The sequence below is a fragment of the Sciurus carolinensis genome, chromosome 11, assembly GCF_902686445.1.
Source record: "Sciurus carolinensis chromosome 11, mSciCar1.2, whole genome shotgun sequence".
NCBI classification, from domain to species: domain Eukaryota; kingdom Metazoa; phylum Chordata; class Mammalia; order Rodentia; family Sciuridae; genus Sciurus; species Sciurus carolinensis.
In genome coordinates this window covers 123,134,525-123,151,418 of record NC_062223.1, presented here as the reverse complement: position 1 = coordinate 123,151,418, position 16,894 = coordinate 123,134,525, and the positions used below count along the sequence as shown (strand labels likewise).

At 38.3% G+C, this 16,894-nt stretch overlaps 1 protein-coding gene across 1 annotated transcript; it reads right to left on the bottom strand.

Moving 5' to 3' along the window:
• Positions 1-262: 262 nt before the first annotated feature.
• LOC124958667 (olfactory receptor 8G1-like) lies at positions 263-1,192 on the bottom strand. The gene has a single exon (XM_047516978.1). It carries the CDS (start codon positions 1,190-1,192, stop codon positions 263-265), a length of 930 nt encoding a protein of 309 aa, XP_047372934.1.
• Between the last annotated feature and the right edge of the window lie 15,702 nt (positions 1,193-16,894).

The following is a 16,894-nucleotide window of genomic DNA, read 5'->3' as shown; positions in this document are numbered from 1 at the left end:
AGACTTCAAAGAACTTTTTCAAATGTTGGAGGTATTACTGGGCATTCAGGGTAGATGAACTCTAGGGTTACCCAGTGGAGTGTTGTTCTCAATGTGTCCGATGCTGTGAATCCAGTCCTATCCTCAGCAATTTTTTTCCACATAATCAAATGCTAGCAATACACTTGTGCTTTGTAGATATCCATTATTGATTATTAATTCAGAATTGCTTCCTTACTAAATCTGTACAAATTATAAATTTTTGCTAAAGAATAATACTCTCTCACAAACTTCTATTTCCAAGTAGTTTGCTTAGGCCCACTTTGACATCCTTATTCCTCAGGCTGTATATCACAGGGTTCAGCATGGGCACAATAATAGTGTAAAACACAGAGGACACTTTCCCTTGGTCCCTGGAGCTGACTGATGTTGGCTGCAGGTACATAAATGCTAGAGATCCAAAGAAAAGAGCAACAGCTGACATGTGGGAGCTGCAGGTGCTGAAGGCTTTGGCTCTGCCCTTAGTAGAGTGAATGCGCAGGATGCTGGCAATGAGGATGTAGGAGCTAAGGATGGACAGGGTTGGGACAAAGATATTAAATGCACTTAAGCACAGAGCAACTACCTCATTTATAAATATCCTGGAGCAAGAGAGCTCCAATAGTGGAAAAATATCACAGAAGTAATGGTTTATTATATCATCCTTACAGAAAAGCACTCTTACCATGGAGGCTGTGTGAGCTGTGGCACCAATCAAGCCTATGCTATACACTCCAACGACCAACAAATAACAGACTCGATTAGACATGGCAACATTGTAAAGCAACGGGTTACAGATGGCCGCGTAGCGGTCATAGGCCATTGCAGCCAGCATGTGACATTCTGCAATTGCAAAAAAAATGAAAAAGTAGAGTTGAGTCATGCATTCAGTATAGGAGATTGTTTTGTTCTCTATCATGAAGTTCACCAGCATTTTGGGGGTGATCACAGTGGACTGACAGAGATCAATGAAGGAGAGACTGCTGAGCAGGTAGTACATGGGGGTGTGCAGGTGAGAGCTGAAGCCAATCAGTGTGATCATGCCCAGGTTCCCCACCACTGTGAGCACATAAATTACAAGGAAGAGGAGGAAGAGGGGCAGCTGGAGCTCTGATTTGTCTGTTAATCCAGCCAGGATGAACTCAGTCACTGTAGAATGATTTCCTTCTGCCATTATCTTCCAAGAATTCTAAATAGGAAGAGAAGAAGTTGTTTCAAAATATTTATTGTGCAATCACACAATGAGTTATAAAAGAGAGAATTCAAGTCTTTTCAGCCAGTTATTTTCTTTTCTTTCCAGTCCCTCAACTATGTAAGCTGTCAGTGATGTTGGGATCAAAGGAATATATGACATATCAATAAATACCATAGAGAACTATTCCTATTTGTGTTTTGTGCTTTAAAATGCTTTATTGGTAGGACCCAGTCTATAAGTACACAGGAAACTATTTTGGTAACTATGTTTTCTGAGTATTTTCCATGACTTATGCATAATTCTCTCAAGTCCTCTGCAGGGTAAATTCTGAAATTCTTTTTATGTTGAAATAAAAATGGCATTAAAAATACACATACCAAGATCACATATAATAATGGAAAGTTGAAAGAATTTCTTCCTAAGATAATGAACAGGCAAGGTGTTCACTCCCTGAACTTTTATTCAATACCATAATAGAGGTCTGGCTAGTGCAATCAGGAAAAAAAAATGTAATTGCAATAAATTAAGATTAGAAAACCAGAAGTAAAACTATCATACTTTTAAATGACACAATGTTATGTATAGAAAATCCTATAAGAAATGTACAAAAATAACTGCTGGAACTAAGTCAAAAGTGAAGCAAGGTGGTACAATACCAGATCAACCAAATAACTCAATTATATTTCTACATACTTGCATTTGAACAATCAAAAATTCTTTTGAAATAGCATGAAAAATAAAATAAGAATAAATAAAAAAATCAAATGTCAGATATTTCCCTTAAAATAAAAAGATAATTTTGAATGCAAAAAGTTGTCCATAGATGGAGAGACGTCCAATTTCATTAATCAAGTGACTCAACCTGTGAAAACATCAGTACTACCCAGATGGGTCTGCAAATTCAGTGTCATCCCTCTCAAACTCCCAGCTGTGTTGTCTGCAGGCATGGTCAGGCTGTTATAGTCAGCTTTTACACTGCCGTGACTAAAACGCCTGACAAGAGTAATTTCAGAGGAGTAAAAGTTTATTTGGGGGGCTCACAGTTTTAGAGGTCTCAGTCCATGACTCAATCCTCAGGGCTTGAAGTGAGGCTGAACATCATGGTGGAAGAGTGTGGTGAAGGGGAGCAACTTCAGATATGAAGATCCAGAAGCAGAGAGACTCCACTCAAAAGATACAAAATATATACCCTAAGGCACACCCCCAATGCCCACCTGGGTTCAATTCTCAGTATTGCCAAAAGAAAGAAAAATTAAAATTACTTTGGATCTCTTTCTCACACTATTGAAAATAAATGAGCTACAAGATGCTCCTAGAACTAAAAGGAAGAACTGACTTTATAACAATAATAATAAAAAAAAAGACTGAATCCTTGTGACCTAGGATTCAATGATGATTTCTCAGAGAAGATAACAAAACCAGAGACCACTATGGAAAAACATAGTAAGTTGAACACCATAAAAATGTAAAATAAGAAAAAAAAATGTTTTTCAAAGAACAATATCCACCTAAATTATAATCAAGGTATGTATAATATGGCAAAATACAAGTATTGTTGAATTAAAAGAAGAAATGATAGTCAAAAAATATTTCCTAAAAACAAAAAAAATCCATAAAATAATGTATTCAATTTTCCATAGATGAAAAAGAAAAATAAACTTACTATTGATATAAATTTTCAGTTATATCCTCAATAAAAATTACATTGTGGGCTGGGGAGATAGCTCAGCCAGTGGAGTGCTTGTCTTGCAAACACAAAATCCTGGGTTCGATCCCCAGCACCGCAAAAACAAAAACAAAAACAAAAACAAAAAAATTACATTGTTACTTTCCTTGAAGAAAATCAACAATATCCATAGTAACACTGTAATAGCACATAATATTGGAAATATTTTCAGTTAAAAGTAGATTTGGTGGATACTAGTAATAGCAGGGAAGTACTCATTGTCAGTATATATAAAGAACTCTAATATATTAACAATGCAAAGGACAAACGGCCCAGGTGGAAATAAGTCAGAGGATTCCAATTAACATTCTTCTATATGAGACATACAAATAACCAAGAAGCTCCTGAAAATATATTATTCATCATTTGTTGAGGGTATTCAAATAATAACCATAGTGAAAAAATATTTCACATCCATCAGAAAGACTATAAACAATAGGAGATATATATATAAGGGTTGAAAAGAATGTGATGACATTGAAACCCTCATTCATTGCTGGAGGGACTGTACAATGTGTCAGTTCTAAATTATGAAGCATAGGTTAACTTGTACACCAGCAATTATACTGCTGGGTACATATAAGAATAAAAAACACATCCACACAAAAATCTGTACATGTGTGTCCTGAACAATGGTACTTACAAGAGCCAAAGGTTAGAAGCAAGTCAAACATCCATCTATAAAGAGAGAAATGAACAAACAAAATGTAGCATGCCCATATGATAGAATATTATTCTGCAATAAAAAGGAATGAGGTACTAACATATGTCAAATCATGAATGAATCTGAAACATGCCAAGTGAAAGATTTCAGACACCATATATTGTATAGGATGGATCCACAACAGAGAAACACAGAGAAAGCAAGCTTAGAATCTGCTGGGGACTGTGGGAAGGGAGGTAGTGCGGTGGAACGGCCCAGGTGGAAATAAGTCAGAGGATTCCAATTAACATTCTTCTATATGAGAATGGTCATGGGGTTTAGTTTGGGTGGTGATGAAAACATTCTACGTTAGAACATAGTATTGGTTGTAGACTTTATAAATATGCTAAAAAACTGAAATGCATACATAAAAAGATGAATTATACAATATGTCACTTATATTTCAATAAACATGTTATGAAATAAAAACAAGAAAATAATAATAACACCATAAATCCAGTGTGGTGGTGCACACCTATAATCCCAGCAGCTTGGGAGGCTGAGGCAGGAGGATCGGAAGTTAAAAGACAGCCTCAGCAAGTTAGCAAGATCTTAAGCAACTTAGTGATACCGTGTCACTATATAAAAAATAACAACGTGGTTCAGTGGTTAAGCAACCCTGGATTCAATCCCTGGTGACACATTAATCATCATCATATAATCACCATCATCATCATCAACACCATTCGGACCACACAAAACATTCCATCACAACGTATTGAGGTATGTCACCCCATAAGCCTTCCTCATCTAGTGTAGGCCTGGTATATTCTGTATATGTGTAAAATCTGTTCATCATGCTTTTCTCCAAATACAATGTGGCAGATTTTTCTCCCACATATGAAAAAAAATATACTAGTTAGCCTCAAAAACTGTAACAATCTTTTGCTATCATGGGAAATTTTCTCTCCAATACATCAATAAGGAAAACAGGCATTTCTAATGGCTATTAAAAAGTGATAGACATAATGCAAATACATACTCAATTTAAAATGTTCCTTCTATGTCTTCTTCAGAGAAAAATATCAGCAAATGGTAAAATAAATAAACATAATTAAAGAAGACTGAATCACAGCACCTGGAAAGATTGAGAGAAAAACTCCAACAGATTTAAGTAGGGACACAGAATTTGCTTCCTGATACCTGCTTTCTTTCAGACTCTCCATTGGTCACCTCCTGCAGAGGACGACTATTTCCAATTCCAGGCCAATTCTATCCTTTGCTAGAAAAGCTAAAGAATGTCTTGAGTAGGAATTGTTAACTTACAATCAAGCACAAATGTTGCTGGTATTATATAAACCCAGACCTGGGAGCTTCCTACTTATGTCTTATAAAATCCATTATTCATTTTAATACATCTCCCTACTTTACTTCTATTCATGAATCTCAGCTTCCACATTGCTGTGGTCTGAATATATCCTCCAGAGTTCATACATTGCAAACTTGACCCCCCGGTGCAACAGTGTTAAGAGTTGGGACCTTTATGAAGAGATTGGATCATGAAATGAATGGATTAGTGGTGTTCTGAGAAAATGCTAAAGATCATAGGTGTGGGTTCCTAATATAAGAATTAATTTGCCCCCTTTCCTCTGTCCTGTGTGTGTACTCCTTTGTCCTTGTCATTCTACCATGGGATGCAGCAAGAAGGCACTTACCAGATGTGACCTTTTGACCTTAAACTTCCCACCCTCTAGTATATTAAGTCAGATAAATTTCTATTCATTATACATTACCCAGTCAGTGGTAGTCTTCTACAGAAACACAAAACAAAGAAACATCTCCTCCTGTATTTCCTATACTCTTTGCAATTTTCTGGCTGACGACTTTTTCTGTCTTCTTGACCTCTCACAAGGCTGTCCCACTAAATACCAACCCCCAACATCTTTGCCCTATGTAAATTTATGATTACACAAATGGTATGCCTTGACTCCATGTACAAATAGAGAAACAACATGTATCCCATTTGTATACAATTAAAAAAAAATTAAAAAATAAAATAAAATAAAGTGAAAAAAAAATACCAACCCCCATCACAGGAGCTCCATTGTCTCTTGCTCAGTCATTGCAACTCTGACAGCAGGGGTGGGACTCTGGCCCATTCTATGTGAGCAACTCCCCTGAAGTCTGACTCAGGAAGCTGATGCAGGAGGATCACAAGTTCAAAGTCAGACTCAGCAATGATGAGGCACTAGGCAACACAGTGAGACCCTGTCTCTAAATAAAATACAAAATAGGGCTAGGGATGTGGTTCAGTGGTTGAGTGCCCCTGAGTTCAATCTCTGGTACTGAAAAAGAGAGAGAGAGAGAGGAGATAAACAGTGATTAGCAAAAAATTGTGGATGTTCAGAATAGAGGGATGAATAAAGAATATTCCCCTCTTCAGAATAGTAGAGCCTAGAATGGTTTCCCAGAAGCCTAGAAGACTGATTAGCTACTGTGGTAAATAACTTGATTGGGCAAATACTTCGGGACACTGCTATTATGGTTCTAGAACACAATGGGTGTCCAAAAAGGCTTCTGTATTAAAGCAAACAGAAAAGTGTTCCTCTTCTATGTCCCAATATGTATCACATGATGTGCCTAGTATATGAAAGGAACTTGGTATGCCCTCTTTTAATGCACAATTCCTTTTGTTTCTCTTGTCTTGTATCACCTTATTTTGTAGTTGTATAATCCTACTTAACAGTTAAGGCCCTTTCCTAATAGTGACATCACAGATGGTAAGACTAAATTCTGTGTGTCCGTGAGCGTGTTACTTTTGCCTTCATGTAGCATGTACTAATTGTGGATTATCTATGAGTTATTTACCAATTTTTCTTCTGCACAAAATTGTAAATTCACTACAGTGCTGGCACAGTGTCAATAGCAAATCTTAATATAAATGTGATGGATAAAATTGTTGCAAGAAGCTTAGAGATGAATTAATACAGGTTCAAAAGGAAAGAACAAACCCTGTGTTGCCTGATATGAAATGAGCAAAGACATAAATATTTTCCTTGATTTCATACTGCAAAGGACGGAGGGATGATTAGGGAACCTGTGCTCCTACAGTGAGGACAAGGAGAGAGAGATCGACAGCCATGTGCATCTATTAACACTTAGAGGAAGACTGCAGCAGAACATCCTAAGGTCTTAAAAGTCATGGTCTGGGATTCAGACATACCCCTCCTTCTTCCCAGAGAAACCAATGCTGTATGATTTTTTTCTTCTCTGTTGCATTGGAGGGAAATGACTTTGATGGTGTGAGGAGGTGACAGACCAGAGATATCCTTTGAATCACTAATCTTGATCTCTGCTGAAGCTGATGCCCAAAACCACTTGACTCTGCAAAACTTGGCTGATGTGATGATTCTTTAATGCTTGGTATAGTTAATAAGAGTATAAATTGGAACAAACAATGATAATGACCTCCCACTGGAATCTCATTCCACAAGAATCAACTCTGGGGAAAACTGACACTCAGTATTTTCCTTTTTCCACTTAGATTTTCAAGACATTGTCAATGTTCTTTATAATTTATTTAGTTAGTTTCTGCTTTTATTGGTGCATTATTAATTTTGATATATTCATTCATATGTAGAGTTTAATTTACTCATTTTCAGCTCCAGATGCACCTTGTTTTGATTTGCATTTCTCTGACTGCTATAGATGTTGAACATTTTCTTATATAGGTGTTATTCATTTGTGTTTCTTCTTTTGAGAAAAGTCTATTTAGCTCTTTCACTCATTTCTTTTTTATTTTTTTTTAATTTTATTTTTTTATTTTTTACAGACTGCATTTTGATTCATTATACACAAATGGGGTACATCATTTCATTTCTAAGGTTGTGCACAATGTAGTCACACTATTCGTGTAATCATACATGTACATAGGGTGATGATGTCTGTCTCATTCCTTCATTGGGTTCTTTGTGGATGTGTTTTTTATTTTGGTGTTAATCCTCTTGTGTTCTTTATATATTCTTGATATTAATTCCCTGTCTTAGGAGTAGCTGGCAAAAATTTTCTCCCATTCTATAGCTCTCTCTTCATGCTCCTTTATCATTTTCTTTGCTGTGCAGCTTTTTAATTTGATGCCATCCTACTTATTCTTTTTTGTTGTTGTTTTGTTTTTTTTCTTCTTGAGCTTTTGGGTCTTGTTAATGAAGTCAATGTCTGTGCCAATTTGGTGGTGTGTTGACCCTATATATTCTTCTAGTAGTTGCAATATTTCTGGTTTCATTCTTAATTTGATTGCACTTTTGTGCACCTAAGAGTTAGGGATCTAGTTTTATTCTTCTGCATATATATATATATTTTTTTTTTTTTTTTTTTTTTTTTGGTGCCAGGGATTCAACTTAGAGGCACTCAACCACTCTGCCATATCCCCAGCCTTATTTTGTATTTTATTCAGAGACAGGGTCTCACTGTCTTGCTTAGTGCCTTGCTGTTACTGAGGTTGGCTTTGAACTCAACAATCATCCTGACTCAGCCTCCCAACCTGCTGGAATTATAGGCATGCGTTGCAATGCCTGGCCACATATATTTTTGATTATGGATTAAAAAGAAGGAAGAGAGAGAGAAAGATTGTTAAGCTCTAGAAAATCACATTCCAAGTCGTTTAAAATTAAAATTTCAGAAAAAATATCAGACATACACTGAAGGAATTGTTTAAAGAGATTTCTCGCAAAGAAAAAAATAGATAAGTGGGGAAGTAACCAATTATTGTAAGAGTTAAATTTTTAAATTTTTCATTGGTGTCTTCTATCTGTATTTAATATGATATAGTCATAGGACACAAGTCCTTGGAATTTTTTAACTTCAATCTGATAACAAAAGTTGTTTTTATTAAACTTTTATGCTAAAGTATACTTTATATTGACAAAGACCATTGAGAAACAACTAACAAGACTACAAAGAAGAGATGAGGACATTTCTGCATAAAGCAAATTTAAGTTTTGGAGAGTAATGAAAGCGTTTGTGATATAGACATTATCCGCAGGCAAAAGTTCTTTGGGGTAAAATTACATTTAATGTTATTTATTAAATGTTGTATAATTTTAAGACAATGATTGTAATCAATTTTCTTCATTAAATTTAACTGGAATGTTTTACTTTTATTTGGGTGTTTAAAGGTATTCTGGAAATTGTCATTCTCTTCCATTGATTTTATAGGGCAAAGACTTAATAATATATTTCACAGTCCCATAAAAATATCAATGATCAAACCATAGAAATAAAAACATGATGCAGACAATACATAACTTTTATTTTCAATAATTTGGCTAGTTCTAGGGCTAGAGATGTGGTTCAATGGTAGAGTGATTGCCTGGCATTTGTGAGGCCCTGAGTTTGATCCCCAGAAGCATCAAAAGAATTCGGCTATTTCTCTAAGTATAGCACACCAGCAATCTTTAATAACAAACAATACCAGTTGGATACATGATTACAGTAGGTGTGATGAACCAGAGGTGCACCCAATTATAACCAGGGGTGTTGCAAATACATGAGAACTAAACAGTTGACTTTGTCATTAAAATGCATGTGAACCTTGGACAGACGGGATGGAGTCAGGAAGCCATTCAGGATGGCTGTGAGGATAAAGACAAGAGCACAGGAATGAGCACAGCATTGTAGAGAGAGTATATAGACTACTTTACCCAGCATGGCATGCAACTTTTAATTGATGTTAAAATATTATATGTTGTATATATGCATTAAAAATTTCAATTTTTTTGTAATTTTAATTGGTGCATTTTAATTATACATAATAATGAGATTTGTTGTTACTTATTTATACATGCACATGATATGACAATATAATTTAATCAATATTTCCCAGAATTTTCCCTGTCCCTGTCCTCCTCCCTCCCTGTACTTCATTCCTTTACTCTTTTGGTATCCCTACTATTTTTATGAGATACACCCCACACTTCTTTTTATATTCCTCTCTAACTTCCATAAATGAAAGAAAACATATGACCCTTGACTCTTCAATTTTAATCTCTTATGATTAATACAGTTCTCTCAAATTCCATCCATTTATCTGCACATCATATAATTTCACTCATATGAATAAATAAAGCTCTTTTATGTGTATATACAATGTTTTCTTTTTTGTGTTTACAGACTGCATTTTGACTCATTGTACACAAATGGGGTACATCATTTTGTTTCTATGGTTGTGCATGATGTATTTTCATACCATTCATGTAATCATACATGTACATCTGGTAATGGGGTCTGTCTCATTTCACCATTTTTATAACCCCATGTCATTTTCCTCTACATAATAGATTATATAGTTCCTCCATTCTTCTCTCATCCCCCATTCCTACCCTCCCCCATTATATATCATCATCCACTTATTAGGGAAAACATTTGACCTTTGTTTTTTGGGGATTGGCTTATTTAACTTAGCATGACATTCTCCAATTTCATCCATTTATCTGCAAATTCCATGATATTATTCCTCTTTTTGGCTGAATAATATCCCATTGTGTATATATACCACAGTTTCTTTATCCATTCATCTGTTCAAGGGCATCTAGGTTGGTTCCACAATCTAGCTATTGTGAATTGAGCTGCTATAAATAGTGATGTGACTGTGTTACTGTAGTATGCTAATTTTAAGTCCTTTGGGTATAGAACTCCTTAGTTGGAGTGGGATAACTGGGTCAAGAGGTGGGTCCATTCCAAGTGTTCTGAGGACTCTCCACACTGCTTTCTAGAGTGACTGCACAAATTTGCAACTCCACCAGAAATGTAAAAGTGTGCCTTTTCCCCCCAATGACATTCCTCATAGAAATAGAGAAAGCAATCATGAACTTCATCTGGAAGAATAAGAGACCTGAAATAGCCAAAACAATCCTGAGCAGGAAAATTGAAGCAGGAGGTATCACAATACCAGACATTAAACTATACTACAGAGCAATAGTAACAAAACTGGCACAGTATTGGCACCAAAATAGACAGGTAGACCAATGGTACAGAAAAGAAGACACAGAGATGAACCCACTTAAATATAGTCACCTCATACTAGACAAAGAAGTCAAAAACATATAATAGAGAAAAGATAGCCTGTTCAACAAATGGTGCTAGGAAAACTGGAAACCCATATGCAGTAAAATGAAATTAAACCTCTATCTCTCATCCTGCACAAAATTCACCTCAAAATGGATAAAGGACCTCGGAATTAGACCAGAGACCCTGCACCAAATAGAATACAAATAGGCCTGAATCTTCAGTATGTTGGCTTAGGATCAGACTTCCTTAACAAGACTCCCAAAGCACAAGAAATCAAAGCAAAAATCAATAAATGGGATGAATTTAAACTAAAAAGCTTTTTCTCAGTAAAGGATACAATCAATAATGTGAAAAGAGAGCCTACAGAGTGGGAGAAAATCTTGTCCACACACACTTCAGATAGAGCACTAATCTCCAAAACTTATAAGGAACTTACAAAACTTTACACCAAAATACAAAGAACCTAATCAATAAATGGGCCAAGGAAGTGGACAGACACTTTAAAGAAGAAGATATACAGGCAATCAATAAATATATGAAAAAGTGTTCAACATCTCTAGTAATTAGAGAAATGCAAATTAAAACAACTCTAAGTTTTCATCTTACAATGTTTTCTTCATTCATCTGTTAATGGACATTTAATCTGGTTGTAGTATATGACTATTGTGAAAGGTGCTGCTATAAACATGGGCATGTACCACTGTAACATGGGCATGTACCATGCTAACTTTAACACTTTACCAAGGTGTGACATAGCTGGGTCATATGGTGGTTACACTACTAATTATTTTAGTCAGCTTTTTCACTGCTGTGACCAAAAGATCTGACAAGAACAGTTAGAAAAGGAAAGATTTTTGTGGGGGTTTGCAGTTTCAGAGGTCTCAATGCATAGACAGCAGGCTCCATTCCTTGGAGCTTGAGGTGAGGCAGAGCATCATGGTGGAAGTGCATGGTGGGGGAAAGCTGGGGACATCACTAGGAAGCAGAAAGAGACTAAGCTCAACTTATAAATTATATATCCAAAAGGCATGTCCACAATGACCCACCTCCTCTAGCCACAACTTACCTGCCTACAATCACCATTCAGTTAATCCCTATCAGGGAATTAATGCACTGATTGGTTAAGGCTCTCATAACCTAATCACTTCATCTCTAAATCTTCTTGCATTGTTTCAAATATGAGTTTTGGGGAGCACTTAATATAAACCATACACTAGTACTTTGAGGAAACTCCATACTAATTTCCACAGTGGTTGTATTGATTTACAGTCCTACTAACAATGTATAACTGATCCTTTCTCCCCATATTCTTGTCATTATGCATTTTTTTTTGTATTATTGATGATTGCTCTTCTAACTGGAGTAAGATGAAATCTCAGGGGATTTTTGATTTGCAATTTCATGATTATTAAAGATGTTAATTTTTTTTTTCCAAGAGTGTTCTAACCATTCATACTTCTTTGCAGAAAAGTCTGTTTAGCTCATTTTTCCATTTATTGATTAGGTTATTATGTTTTCCCAGTGTTAAGTTTCTTGAGTTTTTAATGTATTCTGGATATTACGCCTCTGGAAGAAAGTAGCTAGCAAAGATTTTTCTCCCATTCTGTAGGTTCTCTTTCCATGTTCAAGATTGTTTCCTCTTCTTTGCAGAAACTTTTTAATTTGATACCATCACATTTATCAATTTTTGACATTACATCCTGAACTTTAGGGGTCTTATTGAGAAAGTTGTTGCCTGTACCTATTTGTTGGAGTGCTGACACTACATTTCTTCTCGTAGATACAAAGTTTATGCTGTAATTTGTTGAGGGCCCTCTTGGACAAGATGGCGCCTGGCAGTGAGTCAAAGGGCGCTAGCTGCAAAAATGAGGTAGTACCTAAAGTTTGTTTGCTGTTACTAGTTCCTTGGAGAATTATGACGTGTTAACACCAGGCTCAAGGATTGGCTATCTAAAATCATGCCGCGCATGGACAGCTCGTGATTTATATAGTGTTATGCTGGCATTCCCATGCATGCTGTCCTGTGTGAGAAAAAACCTTGCTATAATTGGTTGATAAGCTAGGAGCTGGGGAGAGGAGAGGAGGGAGAGAGAAAGATAGAAAAGAAGGCAGGAGACAGAAACAGAGAGGACGCAATAAATCTCATCATACTAAAGATTAGTGGTGTCTCCTTTCTCCGTGCTAGTTCTGCTGAACGGAAAAAGTGGTGGCCCACATGGGGAGCTTTCTTTCTCCTTCTGCATCCTCCCAGGTCCCAGGTAAGTAACTTAAGGTAAGTTACAGGAAAACTAAGTAACTTAAGGTAAGCTACAGGAAAACTGTAGGAAAACCTCCTGGGAATCTCTGGCTAGAGTGTATAAGGGGGTGGTCACATAGCCCCGGTAAAGGAGGCCACATAGCCCCGGTAAAGGAGGCCACATAACCCTGGTTAAGGGAGGTCTCATAACTCCAGAATGGGATCACAAGTGTCAAAAAATCAAATGATAAGAATCATACAAGATGTGCTTAAGGGTAATGGAACTGCTGTAAAACAATCTACTGCAGCAGCATATGTAACCACACTGGCCAAGGTTAGTCCTTGGTTTTTGGCAGAGGGAATCCTAAATATTCCACAATGGGAACATCATAAAGAGGATCTTATCAAAGCAGAAGAGCAATCCCCATTACCTAGAGGTACATTTCCCATGTGGCAGCTCATTAAGGAATGTCTAACATCTGAGAAAGGCAGAATAAAAACTTTAGTAGAAGAAGGAAATATGTGAATGGAAGAGATAAAGGAACAACTAAGTGTAACTTCTCATAAAGAGGAAGAAGAGGAGGAGGGGCTTACTGGGGAGGAATTAGAAAGAGCATCAGGGACATGGTTGCCCCCACCAGTTATGTCAGGAAGGAACACCAATCCCTTCCTGGAGGCAGCAGCCTGCCCCCTATATCCCCCAAGGTACCTTGGGAGGAGTTAGCTCGTGCTATAAATCAGATGGGTTTTGCATCGCGGGGAGAAGAAACCCCCATTAAGGAAACCTCAGCAATCCCACAATTCTTCCTTGTGCTAGAGAACCAAAATAGACAAAGATTCCACCAACCTCTAGATTTCAAAACAGTAAAAAAATTTAAGGAAGCAGTGGCTACGTACGGTCCACAGGCCCCATTTACAATCAGTATGTTTCAATCAGTATCGGGACTAAATCTAGTGCCAGAAGATTGGAAAAGGCTATGTAAAGCTGTGCTATCAGCGGGGGCAATAGCTAGTGTGGAAAACTGCATGGCAGGAAGCCTCATTAGAAATGGCATGCTGTAATGCTGCTGCAGGCTTTCCCCAAAGAAATGCAGAAATGCTAACAGGAGAAGGAAACTATGAAGGTTTCAACAGCAGATTATTTACGATCCTGGGGTGTATGCACGAATTGCTGCTGCTGCCACTAAAGCCTGGAAATTAATTCAAGGGACAGGAGATTTACAGGGACAGTTGTCCAAGGTGATTCAGGGAAGTAAAGAACCATTTGCAGATTTTGTTGATAGATTAATTCAAACTGCTGCTAGAGTATTTGGGGATTCAGAACAAGCAATGCCCTTAATGAAACAATTAGCTTATGAGCAAGCAAATAAATGGTGTAAAGAAGCTATAAGACCATGAAAAATAAAGATTTAAGTACCTATATAAAGGTCTGTAGGGATATCAACGATACCGTCATAAAAGGACAAGTAATAGGCGCTGCTCTTCATGGGCCAAGTCAGGGGCCACTGAACCATTAAAGATAACATGGAAATCCAATAATCCTATCTGGGTCCCCCCAGTGGCCCCTTTCTAAAGAGAAATAGAGGCGGCCCAGGAAATAGTTAGTCAACAATTAAAGAAAAACCATATCATTCCTTCTACTTCCCTTTGGAATCCACCCATTTTTGTCATAAAAAAGAAGTCTGGGAAATGGCGACTCTTACAAGATCTGAGAGCCATAAATTCCAGGATGCAGATTATGGACCCAGTGCAACTGGGTCTCCCCTCATTAGCTGCTATTCCAAAACATTATCATATCATCTCTATAGACATAAAAGATTGTTTCTTTTCCATTCCTGTGCATCCAGAGGATAACCCTCGATTTGCCTTTTCCATTCCTTCTTTAAACAATGAAGGGCCTAATAGTAGATACCAATGGGTGGTCCTTCCCCAGGGAATGGCAAATAGTCCCACTATGTGTCAAATATATGTTGGCCAGGTTATATCACAGATTAGACAGAATTATAAAGAACTTTATTGTTTCCATTATATGGATGATATTCTTTTGGCTCATAGGGAACAGGAGACTTTATTAAGGGTATTTGACAATATTATTGAAACTCTAGGAAAATGGGGATTACATGTGGACCCAGAAAAGGGGCCACAAACCCGCAACCCTATTACCTTTCTAGGACATCAAATATTAGATACCTGTGTTAGGCCACAAAAAAATTCAAGTAGCCATGAAAAAGTTTAAGACTCTAATGATTTCCAAAAGTTATTAGGTGATATAAATTGGATAAGACCAAATTTGGGAATCACTACTGGTCAACATAAGCCTTTGTTTGATATTCTCCAAGGAGATTCAGACCCTACATCCCCCAGAAATTTAACTCCTAAAGGTAGAAAAACCTTAGAGTTAGTAGAACAAGCTTTAGAAAATGCTCATAGTGATAGAGTTGATCTATCCTTGCCTTTTAATCTCATAGTATTAGATTCTGAATATATTCCTACAGGTCTGTTGTGGTAGACAGGACCCCTGATATGGATCCACTTGCCAGTGTCCCCCAAAAATGTTGTTTCCCCATATCCTGTGATGGTGGCAAGTCTAGTTACATTAGGACTTAAGATGGCCCTTTGAGTTTTTGGAGTTCATCCTCAGACAGTTATTGTCCCGTATACGGCAAAAAAGATTGAAATACTAGTTAACAATAATGAAGATTGGGCAATTGTCTATTGTTCCACCATGGCCACATTTGATAATCACTTGCCAAGTTCACCTCTTGTCAGCCTCTTCAAAAGACATCTTGTGGGGGCGATCCAAGATGGCGGCCTAGAGGGAGACTGCACCTCCGGTCGCTCCACAACCCAGGAGTTAAGAAGGGGAGGCATTGAGAGACTCGGACTGAAGTGGAGCCACGGGTGAGTCTGCCCACTGGGTAAAGCTCGGCCCGGGTGGCAGGCCCAGATAGAGGTGGCTTATCGGAGCCGGGCAGGGCAGCTAGAGTCATCCACAGGCAGTCCTGCGCACTCCGGCGGTGGGCCCCGCCCACACAGCCAGCTTCTCCAGGTTCTCGGAACGGAACTGGCCCCCTAGTGAGAGCCTGTCTGAACAGAGCACGCTCCGAGTCCCGGAGCCCCTGCAGTGCAGTGTACTCCTGCAAAGAACCAGCGGAGAGCCTCGATCTGCAGTCAGCCTCAGGGATAAGGGCAGAGCAGCCGGAGACCTCTTCAGGCGGCTCTGCCCACTCCGGCTGCGGGCTCTCTTCACGGGGCGATCCAAGATGGCGGCCTAGAGGGAGACTGCACCTCCGGTCGCTCCACAACCCAGGAGTTAAGAAGGGGAGGCATTGAGAGACTTGGACTGAAGTGGAGCCACGGGTGAGTCTGCCCACTGGGTAAAGCTCAGCCCGGGTGGCAGGCCCAGATAGAGGTGGCTTAGCAGAGCCGGGCAGGGCAGCTTGAGTCTTCCCAAGATAGTCTTCCACACTCCGGCAGTGGGCTCTTCCCACACGGCCAGCTACACGGTGCAGGCCCACAGTGAGAGCATTTCCGCACAGAGCCAGTTCCAAAACGTGGAACCAGTAGGAGGCTAGGGGCAGTATTCTTCGAATGAGCTGCTTTATCAGATTCCTCCAAGACATCAGGCTACTGAAGGCTGGGAGGTGATACACTGGAAATCTACTGGGACACTATAAGCCAATAGTGGAAAACTGCAACATCTCAGGGTCCCACTGACAACTGACCATTATGAGAAAACAAGGGAAGAAAATGTCCCAAACAAACCTAGATACTACATCAATAAAACCCAATGACAGCACAGCAGAAGAAATGTCAGAAAGGGAGTTCAGAATGTACGTAATTAAAACGATCAGGGAAGCTAATGAGGAGATGAAAGAGCAAATGCAGGCATTGAAGGAGGAGATGAAAGAGCAAATGCAGGCATTAAATGATCGCACCAATCAACAGTTAAAAGACCAAATACGGGAAGCAAGAGATCATTTCAATAAAGAGTTAGAGATACTGAAAAAA